This window comes from Astatotilapia calliptera, chromosome 7, assembly GCF_964374335.1.
Source record: "Astatotilapia calliptera chromosome 7, fAstCal68.1, whole genome shotgun sequence".
NCBI classification, from domain to species: Eukaryota; Metazoa; Chordata; class Actinopteri; order Cichliformes; family Cichlidae; genus Astatotilapia; species Astatotilapia calliptera.
This window is the reverse complement of record NC_137428.1, coordinates 51,434,460-51,454,353: the sequence shown is the minus strand read 5'-3', so window position 1 is coordinate 51,454,353 and position 19,894 is coordinate 51,434,460. Positions and strand designations below refer to the sequence as shown.

The window sequence follows — 19,894 nt, the reverse complement described above, 5'->3', positions numbered from 1 at the left end:
ATACAGTGCTCAAGGAACTCTTGAGTCTAGACTTAAATATCTTGTTGACTGGTATACCTGAACTTATTTTTAAATATTCAAAATTAAACTTGATCAGGGCTTAAAGGAAGGGAGGTTGAGAAAATTCTTGTTTTCTGGCTTTTTTCTTTTCTGGTCAGTGAGCTAATATTAAGCTAATGTGTCATGCTATCTCTGCTGTCTTTGGGCGAGGTTTCACCTTATATTTTTGTAAATATGCTCAGACATGTTGGCAATTTGTGGTATGATGGGGAATTTACTGGCAGGAAAGTTGCTTCACAATTGGTAAAGAGTGTTTGGTGGAATCCCAGTTTCAGTCACCTACCTGTGGAGTTTTTCAAATAGGAGAAAGGTGTAATGGAGCTCAGACACTAGCATCAAGATCTGTTGTTGCTAGAAGTGACCAACAGGATAGTATTATTATTATTATTATTATTATTATTATTATTATTATTATTTAATGATAAATTAAAGTGTAATTTTTTTTACAGTGTTGTTTTAGGCCAGAACAAAATTTGAATCGATGTGTACGTCAGTAGTGGTGCGTATTGAAATGTTTTCTTTAGTAAATTCAATTGTAAACTGATGTCTGGATAAATCACACTGGATCCAGTGCACTGGGCTGTTGAAAATGTAACACTGGCTCTATAAATGCCATTGTAGGGTGAGAGTGTGGAAATGCTGAGAGTGAAAAAGGGCTGTGCATTTCCTAGTGGGCTCAAATATGTTCTCATGAACACACACACACACATTCACTTGGGTGAGGATGTCAGGAAGCAGTCTGGGCATGTTCGCACACGTAACAAAATGTTGAAGGATGCGAGGCAAATTCTGCACCTATTTACCTCCACAGTACAGGGTTATAACCTTAAGGACTCCTGCCCCAGCCTGTGCTATATAGTCAGATGTATTTGAACAGAATAAAGAAACTTCACAGAAAACTGCATATAATGCCCTGTTTAAAGCATGAATTACTGCAGGAGTGGCGAGTAGGGCTCAGCAGAACAAACATACAACCGTCCTCTTTTATACGAACACAAAAATACATATACCGCACAAAAGGCTGCTTCTCCCACATTGCACTGAGACACGCCCTTGTCATCCTGATAGTCAGCAGCAGCACCTCTTACAATATACAGTTACTTAACAAGTAAGTGGTATGCTTGCAGTGGGGGTAAGAACAATGGTCCGAAACCTTGAACATTTAAAATTAACAATCAGAATGCCATATGTCAAACCATGCCGGTTCTTACTTTCATGTGATTACTGTACACCTCCTACCACCTCTACTAACCCATAATAACAAAAGAAGTTAGATTGAATGTGATGTTCTTAGATATACTTTCAAATGAACATTTTTCAGAAAAACGTAATTCCAGAATAGAGTTAGAAAAAGAGAGTTTTGAGCCTGAAGTTTGTCCCAATAAAGGAATTATCAGGATAAGGTGGCACAGTCCCGATACATAAAAACTGTTTCACATGACAGTAAATCTGTGATATTAATACAAGGCAATCATCTAGAACAGACAGTTACTGGAGACAGAAACATGCACCGAAAACTTCAAAAACATGAATTTATTTATTTTTATTTATTTCCTGCATTTTTATCATTTAAAATGCATTTTAATAATGACACAGTTCATTCAAAAAGCTCTGTAAATTGTTTCCCCCATGCTGTGTGCCATTTTTCTCATGCTAATATCCTCTTCTTCATTGCAAGTTATTTTCTGTAGACTTTAACCTCAGGGGGTTTTTCCTGCCTCATAATGGTCATTTGGACGGTGACTACACATGCAAGCCTGATTGCTCCAATACAGTCAACAAGTCTGTTTTAGATTATTTGACCCCGAAAAAAATCTTTGCATTTTCCATTTTGTGACCATTTCATGAACAACAATGTGTGTTATGCTTCAGTAAAAGAAACCAGTTAACAATAATTGCTGAAACAAATGTAATTGTTATTTGCCTCTGGCTAATACCTCTTTGAGAAGCACCAAAAATGTCAGTCTGTGTTTGATAAACACCGTAACAAGGAACTGTGAAATAATTGCTGCTAATTTAGCTTAATTTGGGATCCACTGAGTGTTCTTTAAAGCATTTTAATGATAATATTAGCATTGGGCGCTAGTATGTCGATAACGAGATTGCACAAGGAATTAAAAAGATGTAAAGATGTTTTAAACCACACAGTAACTGGCTAATTTAAAATCAGCAGCATACTGTTTTTGCGTTTACACAAAAATATGTTAAATGAAATCTGGGTGAAAATCAACCTACATCCAGAGTAAAAGTATCAGGGGAAAATAATGATGAGGGCTAAAAATACAGCAGCTACTTCCCATACGTGCGGTAGAATTGGAAGCAAATTGTGGTCTTAGTGTGCAAATTGGTGCCAATTAGTGAAGTAAATTGATTAGGACACCTTTAACAACTTAGGGAGGAGACTAATCACAGCTGACTGGTTGGCCTGATACCCCTGGACACTTATTGGATAAGAGTCACTCATTTAAAATGCCAGATGTGGCACATAGGTTACAGACGTTTTACAGTAATGTTACGGACAACTTAGGCAGTAATAACAAAAATAAAGATCAGAATGTTGTGTAAATTCACTTTTTACTTAAAAAGCACACAAATATCAGAGTGTGCGTGTCTTTGGCAGTAATGACTTTAGCTGCATTTTGGTGTTGAAGGACAAGGCTGTTTGTCTTTTTCCTTTCTTTGAGCTGCTCTCTTCTCACTCTGTTTTTCTCTGTTTATGTCTCCATTTTGTTCAGATTAACTTCTCTTGTTGTCGGCCTTCTTCTCTCTTTCTGCCTCTATTTTTCTGTCCCTGCTTATGTTTGCCTGTTTCTCTCTCTGCTGAACCTTCTTCTTCTATATGTCTCTCATCTGTCTCTCCATATCAGTCTCTGCACTGCCTGCATAATCTGTTTGACTGTCTCCCTGCCTTTTCTGTCCCTCTGGCTGTCTGCCTCTTGCTTTGCCTCTCGGTCTCTGTTTATTTCTCTTCCTTATTTTTTCGTCTCACCTTTCTGATTCTTTTTTTTCTTTGTTTCTTGTTTTTGTGTTTTTTTTCTGTCTGCTGGTTACTTCTGTATTCTGTCATGGTTTCTCCTCTGCCCGTCTTTCAGACTCTGGCATCTCTGCTCTTTGTGTTTTTACTGCCTGGCTCAGCTCCAGAAAGTTATGGGGGCTAAGTGTTTGTGCAGCCAATGGCAAGATGGGCCGTATAAAAGCACTGAGCTTATAGATGTGATGTACGACACTCTACGTGACTGCTTTGATAAAGAAGTAGCATCCTACTGCAAGGACACAGCCTTCGACTGCTTGTGTGTGCGTGTGTAAGAGAGAGACAGCTGTAAAATACTAATCAAATTTCAATGCCAAGTTATCTGTCACCTTTAGCTGCCACGGTGTATCTGTGTATGCATGCATGTGTTTTGGCCAATCTCATCAACGCTTTGAGTCCCGGAGTACCACCAACTCACCACCCCTCCTTGCTCTACAGTTGCCGTGGCAACATACCAAGAGGCTCCATCATGTGTCTCTGCCTGTGACCACATTTTTATAACGGCTCACAAGCTACGGCTTTGTGTGTTTGTTGGTTTGTTTCGGTTTTTTTTTTCGCCTTAATTTTAGCATCTGATCATGCTGAAGGTACCGTGAGGTGATGCTGACTACAAAGTGTTTTGGCTTCTGCTGGCCTCTGCTTTGATGTCTAATTCAGTTTTCCAGAGATATCATTCAAACAGCGAGCTCTCTACAAGGCAAAGCTTCCGAAGAAAAATAAAGATTAAGTGCAGATTTTTCACTCCCTTTTCCTAGCACTGATAATAGTGAGTGAAGGTTGTTTTTTTTTGTCTAATCCCAGCATGTTGCATATCGTTAGCTTCATAGCATAAGTGCCTAAGTCATTGACTTAGTCAAATGACTTAGGCAATTATGCTATGAAGCTAACGATATGTATGTTTATTTTTTTTAATTCCTGTCTCTGTATAGAGAACAGCTGGTGTCATGTAGCTCAGGTGTTTATCAGTATCCATGCCCTGCTGATGCTGTGACTCCATTACCTGGTTGGTTGTCATGGTGCGACTAGACTGGAGTTCATATTTTTCCAACTTGAGCAGCAGATGCTATAAGCGCGAATGCACAAAATGAACCACATAAAATGCAGCGCATATTTTTTAGTCGCGCTAATTGTTCGCGCGAATCAGACAGAAAAGCGTTTTCGCTACGCAAATCTGCTTCTGATTTGTCGCGGGACCCGCAGTCGCGCTTCATCGCGCTCCTCCATTGACTTTACATGTAAACCTGACTCTTTGGTTGCTTCTATCGCTTTCGGTGTGTAGCACCAGTGTTGCCAACTCCTCAGTAAGGAAAATCGCTATTGGTTGTCCTAAAAGTCGCTAGAAGTCGCTAAATGACGTCATAGCCTAATTTGCATAATTGGACATGCTAATGTAATTGTAACCTAGGTTGTTGGAGAGAGAAATAACATCGTGGAAGAGACATAGAGTGAGTAAAAAACGTCCTAAATGCATTTAGAATTTATTTAGAACTACAAATTAAATTTATTTTAGCAATTATTGTTTTTTGTAATGTCACAATTCCAACCCTGCTGCTTTGGCTTGGACCAGCAAAAGTGACCCGAAATTGGCCCTCTGGAGTAGTTACTTTGTGTGTGTGTGTTTGTTTATTAGTAGTTTTAAACCTTGTGATCGACAAAACAGCATAACAGTAAAAGAAGAACTGACTGAATAAGAGAAAAGTCGCTAAGGGGGTCTGAAAACTAGCTAAATATAGTGACAAAGTCGCTAAGTTGGCAACACTGGTACCACTGTAACTGGGAGCTTCTTCATCAAACACCAGTATTGGGTTGGATGACTTCACACACGGTGGTGTGGTTCTGAGGGAGGAAACTGCATAGACGCCAAAATGTTTTTGTATGAAGTGACCACTAGGGGAACTGTAGTTTTTGCACTGATGGTTATTGGTTGCTGTTTGGTTTCAGATGAAATGGACATAAACTGCCACGCATAAGCAGACAGAAATTTGTATTCGTAGAATGCTTTTATGTTAGCTAATGTACATTTATCATTTTATTTATTTATTGCTGTTTACTGATTTGTAAGATTGTTGATCTTAAAAAATGTTTTAAGATCAACCCGCCTTGAATCAATCTCCCCTCTACTCAGACAGTTTAATACATTTTGTGTTCATGTGTGCTAATACTAGTCCTGGCTCCATAGTGTAGTAGTGAACATATTTGAATAACATGCCCCATTTTGAGACAGAGAGGAGACACAAATCGCTGTCTAGAAGAAGCTCTCCCATTTTTATACATATCTATATAAAGCTATATGTAACTAAAATCCAGTTATTTAGTCAGATGTGGTGTCTGTCTTTCTCCTCGCACTAGCAGCAGCAGCATTGTGTTGGCAGAAGTTTGAAGAGCTCCGGCTTTGCTGTTCACACTGTGCCACACAGCATGCCATATGGTATGGTGGCTATATAACATTATGTTAGCTCAGCACAATATTTAAACATCTTTTCAGAGTTTTATCGCTTCACATCATTGTTTAGCTTCTTCAGGCCTCAACTTTACTGTTTTTGGTTCACTCTCGCTGCTCTTATTGGCCATAGATGGCAACAGTTTCAGCAAGAAATCTGTGAAACTCTTGCTGCACGCTACCTGTCCAAGTCCAAAATTAAAAAATGGAGATGTTTAGCTATTACAGAGCCAGTTATTTCATGAGATTTTAGAGGTCAGAAGCAGACTCAATATTAGACTTTCATACAGCTGGCCCAGAATTAAGCTCTGTAGCTGTTTCATTTGTGAAATAAGTAACTCTTTACAAACTCTTTTTTTCCTTTTGTGCATTTGACTCGTGTTTTGTACTTCTCTGTGTGTGTTTTGCACTAAACTACAAAAGGATTGTGCATTAATTCGACAGAGAAAAATGACACATACAAAATGTCTTATGTTCTGTACATTAGCTTGAAAAAAACAGACTGATGCATGGCACAAAAAGTGTCGGTTTGGCGCTGATTTAGTGGAACCTTCCCAGTACAGAAATATTGCAGGCATGTGCTCAAAATCTACACAAACAGCCACATGCGCCATGGCAGGGTCCCAAAGCAAAACGGTGAAAACTTTGTGATCAGTTATTGTTCCGTGCCCTGGATAAGTGTGCCAGCTAAATGCTCAAAATGTAGCCAAGCCAGGAGAATAAGTCAGCCTGTGTCCTGCAACCTATTTAGCGTTTCTCCCTCTCATGGGTTCAGTTCTGTTTTAGACAAGGGAAAGGAAGTGGAACAAGGTTGTTAACTGAAAGAAGTGACTGTGGAAATGACCCTAGGAGCAAACTTTGTCTGACCTATTGACTGTTTCTATTCGGCACTATATTTTTCCAGGATTTAAAGCTTTATTGGAGGGGAAACATTAATTTTTTTCTGCAGATTTGTGTCTGAGGATAAATGTGATTGGCTATAGTTGACTGTGTTTGAGCTATAAAAAATATCTGTCCAATGGTTTAGACTGACTGATAACTTTATACAGAATCGAAATCTTCATTATTTCAAAAGCACAAGAAAAGTATACGCAGTCCTATTCAGTGCAAATAAAACAATGTGCAAACACAGGCCTTTAGACATTTTTTTAAACTGTATTAAAAGTAAATAAGGGGCTTGTGATGCAGAAAATGCTTTACTGTATATCATTTGATTGTTTTTGCTGGAACATGATTGCCTGATATTGCTTCTCACATGCTACAGACAGCGGACTTACTCTTGAAATGTTGTGCAACGCTGATTTTTGATGTTCATGCTTGCTGTCGTTGGTCTTTTATTTATTCCAAAAGCAGACGTGCAACACGTCACGCGGCGTCACGAGCCGTCTGGCACAGTTTGTTCGTTACATCAAATCTAAAAGCTTTCATGAACTCGGTGCCGATGCCAATCAGCAACACTTCCGGGGCTGACATTTTATATGTATGAAAATGTCACAAGTTATTATTCTACTATTAGTCATCTGCACTTAACGTTCAGGCCACTGTAGTGCTCACTGTGATTCATAGCTTAAAAAACCCCATAAAATACTAAAAAGTTAAATGTGTAGACGAAAGGCAGATTTCTGGTGAAAAGCTTTCCAACGTTGGTGTCACTGTTGTGTTCACAGGCCTGACACCCAGCAGAAAGCCCCGGTGACTGCTCCTCCTCCCCCGCCGCCCCCTCCACCTCCCCCTGAGCCGGCTGGGCCCCCAGAGCCGGAGGAGGAGATCCTGGGCTCCGACGATGAGGAGCAGGAGGACCCCGCGGACTACTGCAAAGGTCAGTCACATGCGCACGTCTGTCCCAGCCCACACTTCTGTCTTATGGAGCTCTGCGCTGGCCTCCCTGGCCCACACCGTCTTCACCGGCTCGTCTTCCTACCTTATTTCTCCAGAGTTCCATCCTGATGGGATTAGCAGTTCATGTTTGCAGACATTATAACAGCCAATTCAGAATTGCTCGGCTTTTACCAAAATGTCAGAGATGAACCGAGTTTCCTGCCACAGCTCAGGAGGACAAAGGCAGCTTTACAACATTCAAAGCATTAATTATAACGCAGCCACGTTTCAAAATGGTGCATCACTCTGTAAAATTGTATTTCACTTTAATCAGTACACCTCAACATGTTTCGATCACATACCATGAACATCACTTCAAGTGAAACTTTTCTCCTTTTTTCCCAGATGGCTTCTTTCACTGTGTTTAGAAAGTGTTTTGGAAGAAGCACAGTCGAAGCGTCAGATCTCACTTCAGTGAGATGAAAGACAAAAAGAAAAGAGGAAAGATCACATCTCGTTTATGTTGTTTGGCTTCTTTTCAATTTTACGTCTGAACCTTTTAAAGGACTTTTAAAGCACTCGGTGCACTTTTTAACCCATTTAGGAAAAGTGAATACAGCACTTTGTGTTTATAAGAAATGTTTAGTTTCATTGAAAATGTCAAGGCTGACCTGAAACCTAATGACTCAAGAAAAGCTGTGAGGTAGTGTTGCTTAGGAATGCTCTGGTGAGTAACACTGTTGAAGCACTAGAAGCTGGAACCAGCAAATATTAAGCGCTTTAATTCAACTGACTCAGTAATGACTTGAGGAATTGGTTACACTCATTTGCCATGACATTAGGTACACCTTACTAAATGAATTAATATGGCAATCCTGCAATACATTATTATAGCCTTCAGAAACACCTTGCTGCATAATGCAGTACAACCAGACCCATAAAGTGCATTTAAGGAAAGCAAAGCTGTGAACGACACTTTAAGCAAAAACTGAAGGATTTATTCCAGCTTGTGTTAGACTGGGTTTGCCTTAGCAAGCTTTACCTGGCAAAAATTGATTTAAGTCAAGACAAATGTTCTAATTTTATAGATTTTAAATCAAGTTTTTCATTTGTCTCTGTATTGTGTATTTGTGTATAGCTTCGTTTAGCTTTAGTTCATTTTCTTTACTTTTCAGCGACCATGCACAAAAAAGGTTGATCTCATAGGAGTAAATATACCTTTTACCGGGTTTAGCAGCTAGATATTTATATCAGCGGTCCCTGGGCACGTGCACACAATGTTAAATAGACTGTAAAAAACAAAACATATATCCATGATACAGAGAGAAAACAGAATAATCTAATCAAATATACATATATAGTCAAAAATAGATCCCATCTGGCTGTAAAATGTGCTTTGCTGTGCTTTCCTGCTGCTTTGCTATTTCAAAAAACTCCAAACCTTCTTTTTTCCCTCGGCCCATGTGAGAATAGAAGAGGTGAGAATCTAGAGCTGAGCAGCCTCCTGCACGCTCTTTCCTCTTGCCTAAACTTGGAGTTTCTCCAGGTGTGAATGTGTGCGACATAGAGAATCTCTTGTCGTGTGCCACATTTGAGAAAGGGCAGCTTCAGACGGTGCTCAAACTTCATCCACTTTGCAGAGTTCGTGTGCGAAATCGGCTGTCTGACCCTTCCTCCCTCCATGCACCTGCTGGCCTACCTCCACTTCTTACTCGCTAATGGATTTCATGTCATGGCAGGGTTATCGACTGTAACCTTCATGTTCTCCTTCCCCTTTCTCTCTCAGGAGGGTACCATCCGGTGAAGATCGGGGATTTGTTCAACGGGAGGTACCATGTGATCAGGAAGTTGGGGTGGGGCCACTTCTCCACCGTATGGCTATGCTGGGACATCCAGTGAGTCACACATTAATGTTTATATACAGCAAAGGCTTTCAGATTCTGCTTCATGTTTCTCTTGTGTGCGCACACACACACATAAACACACACACACACACACTAACCACACACACATCAACCACAACACTTGATCTAGGAAAAAAGAGAGCGCTCGTATACTCCTAACCTCTCGTTCACACCCGTGCACAGCAACGCTTGTTCTCATCCGCTTGCCTCACATAAGCCGTCTGCACTGCATATGCCCTTTTTCGACCACATTTGGCACGTCACCACAATGGCAGCTGCAAGCAACACCACCCTGTGCTGGCATCTAAGCCATCTATTTACACTGTGATGTTGTTTGTGTGTTGACAAGGCAACCGAGGTGGATGGTTAACGGTATCATCAGCCCAGTGTCACCTTTCAGTGATTCGCACACATACACACCAACTAATTTATTCACCAGTGTTAATTACACTAATGGTGGTCATAAGCTAGCGAGTTGGGTTACTGTAGGGACGGTCCCCAACAAATACTGACCTTTCACTGTATGTCATTTTGAAGAGATATGTATAAACTTTATTAACCCCACATCGGAGTTATTATAGGTTTGTATTTTGAAATCGTTTTTTGTCTTTTTTAGTTTAGTTTGAGTTAACCATGATAACCTTTTCCCACACTAAGAAAAATATAAAAAAAGATTTTTTTATATATACACAAAATGCAGTTGGAATAAAATATATTTTTAGCAGGTGTTTATCAGGTGTGCATATTTTACAGTGTGAATTGTGTCGAGATGACGGACCTCAATAGCGCTCCGTCCTACACGGTGGCTGTAACAGTGTACTGCTGAAGGAGCTGCTCAGGGCCTCTACAGTCACATGGAGGGGGAGCGGCTGTTGCCCGCAATGGAGATTAGCTTGGCTAACGTCCTCCTCTTACCCACCTCCTCTGGTCCTCTACTCTAGGGGACTGGCTAGGACAGAGCTGGAGTGGCTGAGGCCATCAATGTGTCATAAACAGCACAATACATGTTTTGAAACATACAGCAATCCACACACGAATCAATATCAGAGGAATAAACCTCTTTTTTCCCCATCTCTCAGTCTTAGATGTGCACTACTCACCACTCATTCTCTTTTTATGAATTGTTGCTTTTCCACTGAATTTTTCACTGAATATATGAATGCATGCTGTTGCCTGATGAGATGCGTTTCTCTGTTCTCTTTAGATCGCTGACTCGTGGCTTCTGAAGTGCATGTTTTCTGTTCTGTTCTTTCAGTGTTTTTGTTTCGTCCTTTCTCCAGGAATTGTTTCCATAGTTCAGGAAACAGAAGGCATAGGATAACATTGTAGTGCAGCGCTCCTCTTTAATGGGCCTGTGCAATCTCTATAGTGCACCGTGTAAATGCACAATGAATGTCAGGTCAACATTTAGCAGTTTTTATGAGAGCAGTATAGGCGTAGGTGAGAAATTCCACTCTTCTTTTTCATCTGCTCGTATTGAAACACGCTACCATTAATGTGAAGTGAAATCTGAAGTTGGTTTGTCTCCAGTTCAGACTGTGCCTGTTCACTTTGTAACAAAACAAAGCACAAAGGATTTACTCACTTCAGTCTACAGCTAGCAAATATTGATTTCTTTGAAAAATGGCTAAATGAAGCAATAGACGCCAAATGTTCTGAAATAATGTAACAGAACGTGGTTAGATGGTAATAACTGAATATATTCAGCATGATAACCTGATTACAAAGAGTTTAAATGTGGGCCGTGAGGAAGACAAAGAGGCGTGTCAGTGTTGTGCTATTTCACAATGTTAAGATTGTTTAATGTTAATTAAATGCCACACAGCTCATCCATATGCATTTCCAGTGGCAGTGTGGGTAGTGTAAATGACAACCAGCAAAGCCTAGGCTGACGTTGCTCGTTAATACTTGGTTCAGTCGGTGATTCCTATTTTCATCTCTCTCACGGGGTGGCATTAATCAGCTTTGCTGGCTTCAACAACCTGTTAGCGTGTGAGTCACTATAAAATAAAAATGATGCGTGTGTGCGTGTGGCATTACAGAGTGAAGAACTTTGTGGCGATGAAGGTGGTGAAGAGCGCTCAGCATTACACAGAGACGGCCCTGGATGAGATCAAACTGCTGCGATGTGTGAGAATCTGATTAATTTGACATTTTCGCTTTTTTTGGATTTTCTCGTCTTAATTTTGTCTTTCCGTCTGTTCTTGCTTCTTATTATAACTCTCAGCGATTTTTGCATCCATTGCCATTTTTCCCCATAGCTCCTGTCCTTACGTCACCCTTCCATTCTTTCCTTTGACTTTAAATATACACTTACAAGTTGTCTTGCATGATAGGTGAAGAAGTCAGGCCTCTTATAATCTGGTGTTCAGCAGCTTTATCTTCCACATCCATCTTTCCTGTCTTTTTTCTTTCCTCTGTTCACATTTGCTCGTGCTCGAGTATTTTTCCTCCTTTCCTATCTTCCAGGCCTTTTTCCTTTGTTTTTCTTCTCTCTTCATCCTCCTATTGTCAGGGTCATTCTCTTTTTGTCCCTCCTGAGATGTTTACCATATCTCATTATCCGTCTTGTCCGGCAGGTGAGAGAGAGTGACCCCAGCGATCCCAATAAGGATATGGTGGTACAGCTGATAGATGACTTCAAGATTTCAGGAGTCAACGGGATACGTATCCTAATCAAGAAGCGTGCGTGTGCATGTTTGGATATATGGAAAGGACAGAGATGTGATGATGTGAGTCCTTAACTCCCAGTTGCAGACGTTTGTATGGTGTTTGAAGTGCTGGGTCATCACCTGCTGAAATGGATTATTAAATCCAACTACCAAGGTCTCCCGTTGCCGTGTGTCAAGAGTATTATCAGACAGGTGAGGACACACACACACACACACACACACACACACACACACACACACACACACACACAAGTAACAAATTGTATTTAAGAGCATAATAAAATGACTGAATATTTTACAAAATTTGGGTAAATTTAGCACCAACATTGCAGTCCAGCATTTGCAAAAGTAACCCAATCAATCCTTGTTTCTCCAACAGCTGTTACTGCAGGTGTGAAGTTAATACCCATTGGTTGAGATGATCTTCTCAACCACCTCTATTTCTTAGATCTTGCTTCCAATGAGCCAGCTGATCTTTTGTTTTGTTTTTTTAAGTGATCTTGAGTGATATGTAAAGAAATGAGACTTTTGCACAGTTTTTTATGTGTATTGTAATACAGAGACTTTACATGTGTTCTGTTTCTCTCCATAATTCATTTGGTGGTGCAGGTTAACATCATTTTCTAACTAATTTAGTTTCTGTGTCCCGGCCTGTCATATGTTGACTAATGAGGATTGAAGATGGTGGATAGAGTCACACAGCCAATTAATACACATTTGTGCTAATGTTCACTTCAAACGTTAATACCGCCGCCACTCTGAGAAGCGGGATGACAAACCAGCTGATCAGCTGAGCGTTTCAGCTGCTGCCAGCTTCTTGTAAGCTGAGCTGGAGATGAGTAGAAATTGAATGAGACTGTCCTTCACTTCAGTTTCAAAGCCTCAAAACAGATACAATTGAAAGAAACACAGGAAAACATCAACAGTTTCTGTCCTCGCCACCCTCGGAGAATGGAAAGCATCTAAAGAATGGTTGAGCTGACTAATAGAGAGTGAATGAAAGGGAGAGAGACACAGAAGGAGATCTGAAAAGAGGCATGTTTGCATTTTTTGTGAATCCATGGTTAAACAAGAAGTATGAACATGATTTCATGCCTCTGTGCTAAACAACCATGTCTAAAGGCATTATGGTTAAAGGTTGCTAGTTGCTTCGTTATATGTGCCGATCCTTCTCGTTCCAGGATATCGCAAACACCTTGAAAGAGTTTCTTCAGATTTAGTTCTCATATGTTTTTGATTCAAGGAAGAACAAAAATTGATGTAGGTGGTAAAAGAAGAAAAGTCAAGCTAACGCACCTCATGTTTTGGTCACAACTAATTGTTCACATGCTAATTACGACTTATGGTAAAAGGATAACGTCACCAAATCTCACTGGTTGGCAGAAGCATACAAATGTCTGTCTATCTGATGTGTCTGCAGGTCCTGCAGGGCTTGGACTACCTCCACACGAAGTGTAAAATCATCCACACAGACATAAAGCCGGAGAACATCCTGATGTGTGTAGATGACGTCTTTGTTAGGCGTATGGCCATGGAAGCAACTGAATGGCAGAAAGCTGGAGCTCCACCACCATCTGGATCAGCAGGTAGCGATACGTTTCATTCTCCACACATGTATTTTCAGAGAAAGGGTTATTTAAAGGGACCTTTGCTGCTGTGAGTAAGATATCATTAACAATATTTGGTCATCTTAAAATCTGGTATTTAAGTTACATCGACCCATATTTTTTTCTTTCTAACATTTGTTGTACTTCTTTACTTATTTACGCTGTGCCCGACTCAGCCAGGTGTTGTGTTTGTAGACGTGTGTTGCCTATAGGAAAGTTGAGGAGTGCCCTGTCGCTGCTAACCCATGTCAGCACTCATAACATGGTTGGAGGGAGTTTCTTCCATCACTTCTTTAGTTTTTCATTGTCATTTAAAATCATAATACTGATAAATTAGCAAATAAATAATATCAGCTGTTGATACATCAGCACCTTGATTCTTTTTCAGGCTTTCTGTTGTACATTTGCTGCTCTGTTTGTTATGATTTATATATGTATTTATACATATATAAATCATAACAATGGAAACATATTTGGTACAATAAATTGTTCACATGCAAAATTGCCATCAGATTTACAACACATGCACACTGGAAAATGATCTTCTTACTGCCATGCATCCTGAATCAGTGTTTGTGCTTGCTGCTTTCAATCTGCATGCTATCTGAATACAGTCAGATCCTTATTTCTCTATATAAGGAAACACGTTTACCTTGAGGTGAAGTGGAGAGAGCAGTGACGATGTTGTTAGAGATAAGATTGCTAATGCAACAGTGAAGGAGAAAGTAAATAGTTTCCGAGGAGGAAGACAGAAAAAGGCCAACTTTTGAAAGTGTAAAAAAATTAAAATAAAAAGGAAAGATCAAGATGAGAATTCATAGGATGATGGAGCTTTGCTTCCCTTCAGACACTTACTGTGCCTTAAGTATAAAAAGGTTTAGAATCAGGTCTGTGTGAAATGTTTGTGTGCGCACTGTTAGTAAGTTCGGGCCTAAATTAGAGCTATTGTCCTGTTGTGTGACCCAACTTGGGCCAAGCTTTAGGTGTCAGCCTCCAATTCGAATCTAGAATACTTTGACGGAGTTCATGGTGGACTCAGTGACTGGAAGATTCAAAGGTTATATAGTTGCAGAACAAGCACAAATCACCACCCCTCCACCACCGTGCTTGACAGCTGGTGTGAGGTGATTGTGTCGATATGCTGTGTTTGGTTTTCACCAAACGTGGCCAAACCACTCCATTTTTGTCTTGTCTATCTAAAGGATATTGTTCCAGAAGTCTTTTGATTTGTTCAGATGCAACTTTGCAAACGCAAGCTGTGTTGGCATGTTCTTTTTAAAGGGAGCACAACGTCTCATGGCAACTTTTCCAAACAAGCAATACTTTGTGTTTTTCTGTTGGTACTAGAGCAGGGCGATATGGCCAAAAATATTTATCACGATATATATTTGAAAATTTGCGATAACGATATAACTGACGATATAATTGATGCCAGACAAAATACAACTCCACAACATTACTAGCGCAAAAAGACAACCTTCCTTTTATTTTCACTTAAACAAGAAACTGGTTTTTATGTACATTAAAGCTTTATAAAAATGTAACAGTGCAAATGCAAATTCCTTGCTGAAAGTTTAACCAAAAGGCATTTCCAGTAGAAATGTGCTGACATATCCTGAGCATAACCATGTATAATAATATCCACTGAAGTTAAAAAGAGGTGCTTTGCAACATTAAACTGTAGTGTGCAGTACGTATTTTTCGGACCATAAGGTGCACGGGATTATAAGGCACATTAAGCGAAACAAAGCAGTCAGATAAATCAAACTTTATTAAACTCATTCTTCTTGCTTCCTCCACTTCTGTACCATTGATTCATTAATGTTGAATTCTCTGGCAGCTGCTCTATTCCCATGTTGTTGCAGTATATTAATGACTAACCTTCTATTGTGGATGGATTATCTCAGTTGTTCTCCTGACTGAAGTTTGGTCCGTTTACAGCATCCTGCCATGCGATTGCATTTGTCTCTAACTATCAGGCACGTTAACTTTTATAAGTGGAAAAGTGTTAGTGTTCGTCCTCCAGCTTCACTGTTTATGTTATGCTAACATAGCTGTGTCGCTAGCGATCACGTAGCACATCATTATATACCAGCTAGCCCAACTTCAGTAACCCTACAAACGTCACTGCTGTTTAGTTTCCTGTCTTCATTTATGTTGGAAGTGATAGCAGAGCTGTACGTTTGAATTTTTTCAGAAATCTCTCAGTCAGAACATGCTATATCATGCTTGGGTAACTAGCGAAACTAGCGAGCTAACTTCCGCTAGCTTCCTGCTAACTTCTAACTCCGTTAAATGTAATAAATTTTGTTTTCATGGATGCCTGGAAGTTAAACTTCATAGTTACACCTGGTAAAGCAGCAATGCTGATCGTTTTATTAAAGATGAAAGAATTTAGACAGTTTTTAACTCTCAGTGATGCTGCAGTGTTGTTTGACATGAAGCATCACTGAGAGTTTAGGACCCAGATTACTCCCAGATTTAAGAGCATCTTAGTCCGACAAATACGACAATAACGACGGCCGCTTGCATGTTCTGCAAAAAAATGTGCTTTGTCGTGTATCTGACGGACAAACACCAAACCAGTTCCACATCACTGAAGTTGCACCATTTTTACAAACCAATTCTGGTTCATTTGTTTCACTCAACAATCGGCCATGTGCGTATGAACACAAAGGCACTGCGCATGCGCGTTTTACTCATATTCTATCGCGATATTTCATTTTCCTGTCGTTGCCTAACATTATACCGGTATTACCGTGAACGGTATAATATGGCCCAGCCCTAGTTGGTACTATCATGCACTTTGACATTTACCATGCTAACTGAGATCTGCAGACTCTAAGTTGTAGCTCCTTGAGTTTATTGCAGTTTCTCTGAGCGTTGCATGGTCTGACCTTGTGGTGAATTTTTGGATGTAATATGTTAACAGAACCCTGAATGCTCCACAACAGAAAACTGCCAAACCTCCTGTTTTTATAGACGGATGCTCACACTTGTAAGTGATCAGTTAATCAAGTGCATTTGATTTGCAGCACTGGGCAGGTACTTATCCTTTTCTAATGAAGCATTACGGGTGTACTTGGGGTTTCCTACATGACTGTAGCTACACCGTATTAAGGTGACAGTGGTGTCAATTTTAAGCAAAAAATCAAATTCAGGTATTTCTCAAAAAATAACTGCACTGTGTTATACTTACGTTTGTTTCCAAATGGTTGGGTATTTTATATGAAAATTAAGAAGAGAACAAAACCTAAAAGTTTTTGGGATATGTTTTTACCTCCTATCAGAAATAGCATGAGTGAGGTCTGTTTGTTTAGTGTATTCATTTACACTTCTTACTTCTTTGTTATTACAGATTTCTCTTATGTTTAATGTTGACATACTCCTACAAGAAGTGTCGAAGCCTTGAGTTTCTTCTCACCTGCTTACCTTTACAGAGACATTTGTTGCTTTTTTTAACCCATCTCTTGTCAAAACGTTCTTCCACTTTAAAAAAAACCCCTAAAAGTTCTCAAAATTATTCCTGATGAACTCCACATGAACCCCTGTCCCTTGGTGAACCCCCTGTGAACTGTCAATTGCTTGCATCAGCCAACAGGGTCTTTTTGAGCCTCGGGGTAACAAGTTTTACTGCTTAGATTTCTACACGCGTGATGTCAGGCACAAAACCATCAACTGTCAAAACAAGAGCAAGTGCTCATAGTAACACACGCTGTCTCTGATTGAAGATAAGCAGTATATCGTTTTTTTTTTAATTGACGTTAACATAAGTGTAGAAATAAGTGTAGACATGTGTTTTATAGTGAAATTTCATCTATTTCTGCTTCATGTGAGAAGAAATTTATTTTATTTATTTATGACTGCTATACACGAATGCCAAAGTACTTTACACTGCTTGCGTTATGATAAGCTAACTTCAATTAGCAGCTCAGCATAGCTCCTAAGATAGGACTTAATAATAACTGAATAACTGAAGAAGAAGGCATTAAAAAGAATAAAACATAAACATTATCAATACAGGAAGAGCGTGGAAAGTGATTTTTCTCGATTTGATAACAAGATTTACTTTTTTGTTTCTGAGTGTTTCAGGTTTTTAAATGACCATACATGCGGCGACATGCATGATTTGCACTCTTAACTCTTAAACCTCTGTCTCGGTTGTGTGACGGACTGATGACAGTGATGCTTGAAAGTGTCTGATTGCTATTTTTTGCTTTCTGTTTTATCAGTTAGCACAGCCCCCCAGCTCAAACCGGTGAGTACAACAGATGTGAGTATGAAATGGGACACACACACACACACACACACACACACACACACACACACACACACACGCACAGCACAATATTAAAAAGCAACGCACTAATTGTCTCATTTAGAGTTATTTACCTGTAGCTAGTAGTCTGTTGTTCCATATAAGGCAGGATAAGCTATATTGCCAAAAGTATTTACTGGGCTGCCTTCACAGACATATGAACTTGAGTGACATCCCATTCTTAATCTATAGGCTTTAATATAATGTCGGGCCAACCTTTGCAGGTATAGCAGCTTCAACTCTTCTGGGCAGGTTTTCCACAAAGTCTTGGAGTGTGTTTATGGGAATTTTTGACCATTCTTCCAGACGCACATCAGGTCAGGTCAGACACTGATGTTGGACGATAAGGCCTGGATCATCTTTTCTGCTCTAATTCATTCCAAAGGTGTTCTGTTGGGTTGTGCTCAGCATTTTGTGTTGGCCAGTCAAGTTCTTCCACACCATCCGTGTATTCATGCGGCCATGTGGTAACAGGAAGGGGCCATCCCTAAACTGTTCCCACAAAGCTGGGAGCATGAAATTGTTTAAAATGTCTAGGTATGCTGAAGCATTAAGAGTTCCTTTCAGTGGAATTCAGGGACCGAGCCCAACTCCTGAAAAACACCCCCACACCATAATCCCCCCTCCACCAAACAATGCAGTCAGACAAGTACCGTTCCCCTGGCAACCACCAAACCCAGATTGCTGATCGCTAGATGGAGAAATGTGTTTCGTCACTGGAGAGAACCCATCTCCACTGTTCTAGAGTCCAGTGGCAGCGTGCTTTACACCACTGCATTCGGCACTTTGAATTGCATGGAAACCCCACAAAGCTCTCAGTGCTCTGTTCTCGAGCTAATCTGAAGGCCACATGAAGTTTGGAGGTCAATAGTTATTGACTCTGAGTTGCTGTTGTTCCCAATCATTTCCACTTTGTTATAATAACACTAACAGCCAACTGTGGAATATTTAGAAGTGAGGAAATTTCACGACTGGACTTGTTGCACAGGTGGTGTCCTATCATTCCCCGAGGTCCTGAGAGCGACCCAGCCTTTCACAAATGTTTGTAGAAGCAGTCTGCATGCCTAGCTGTTTGATTATATGGTGGCCATGGAAGTGATTGAAACACCTGAATTCAATAATTTGGAAAGGTGAGTGAATGCTTTTGGCAACATAGTGTATGTGTGACACACTCACCAGTCACACAGTCCTGCCCCTGATAAATGATTTAGATATTATAATTTAAGGCTAAACTAACATTGGAACAAATAAAAATAGAAATATAAGTATATATAACTAAACAGCAAAAATGTAACTGAAAGATGCAAAACTATTGTCTAAGCTGAGTGGAACTTTAAAGAGTTGAAGCTCAGAGGATATTAAAATTTGAAATGGAAAGCACAAAACTGCAGCTCTGATGCTCAGTTCAGTGAACATCTATAACATATAAATGAAAACACAACACTCAAAAGTATCAAAACCTTTTCTTATTTCTTTGTTTTCCCTTTTCACTGACTTTCTCTCCCTCTTTTGTGTTTTTCTTTTCTTTTTTCACCCTTCAGGTTGGAAAGATCTCCAAGAACAAGAAGAAGAAGCTGAAAAAGAAACAGAAGCGGCAAGCCGAGCTTCTGGAAAGGCGAATGCTGGAGATTGAAGCCCTGGAGAGGGAGGCAGAGAGGAGGGAAGAGAAGGCCAAAGAAGGAGGGGAGAAGGCGACGGTCGACCGCAACCTGCCTTCACCGCTGCAGCCGCCGCAACCGCCTCCGGGCCACAGCACGTCCCTGGGAGACAGCGACGATGACGACGACGATGAGGAGGACGGAGAGGACGAGGAGGAGGAGGAGGGAGGAGAGAGGCCCATCAGGCTGACTAATCATACATGTGAGTCATGACTGCAGGGTGACTGTAAAGATAAGCAATTTTACTACATTCAGACATTTGTGAATCAATCAGTAGTGCTTCAGCGTGTCAGATATGACTCAGGTGTTTTGATCATTTATAATTGTAATTGTTTGGAATAGAAAAATGCATAAAGGCACTTTTCTCATTATAATTATCAAAAGTA

General features: G+C 40.2%; 1 protein-coding gene across 7 annotated transcripts in view; it reads left to right on the top strand.

The window, feature by feature from the left end:
* srpk2 (SRSF protein kinase 2) overlaps positions 1-19,894 on the top strand; it is a 73,134-nt gene that overhangs the window by 39,566 nt on the left and 13,674 nt on the right. For 4 of the 7 annotated variants that reach the window (XM_026175326.2, XM_026175329.2, XM_026175328.2 and 1 more), the window contains 8 exons: positions 7,199-7,350; positions 9,136-9,244; positions 11,296-11,383; positions 11,833-11,920; positions 12,011-12,117; positions 13,346-13,511; positions 17,765-17,805; positions 19,392-19,710. In XM_026175326.2, coding sequence (XP_026031111.2) covers positions 7,199-7,350; positions 9,136-9,244; positions 11,296-11,383; positions 11,833-11,920; positions 12,011-12,117; positions 13,346-13,511; positions 17,765-17,805; positions 19,392-19,710 — 1,070 coding nt within the window. The remainder of the gene's footprint in view (positions 1-7,198; positions 7,351-9,135; positions 9,245-11,295; positions 11,384-11,832; positions 11,921-12,010; positions 12,118-13,345; positions 13,512-17,764; positions 17,806-19,391; positions 19,711-19,894) is intronic. The other 3 variants (XM_080303815.1, XM_080303813.1, XM_080303814.1) reach the window with 1 other exon arrangement.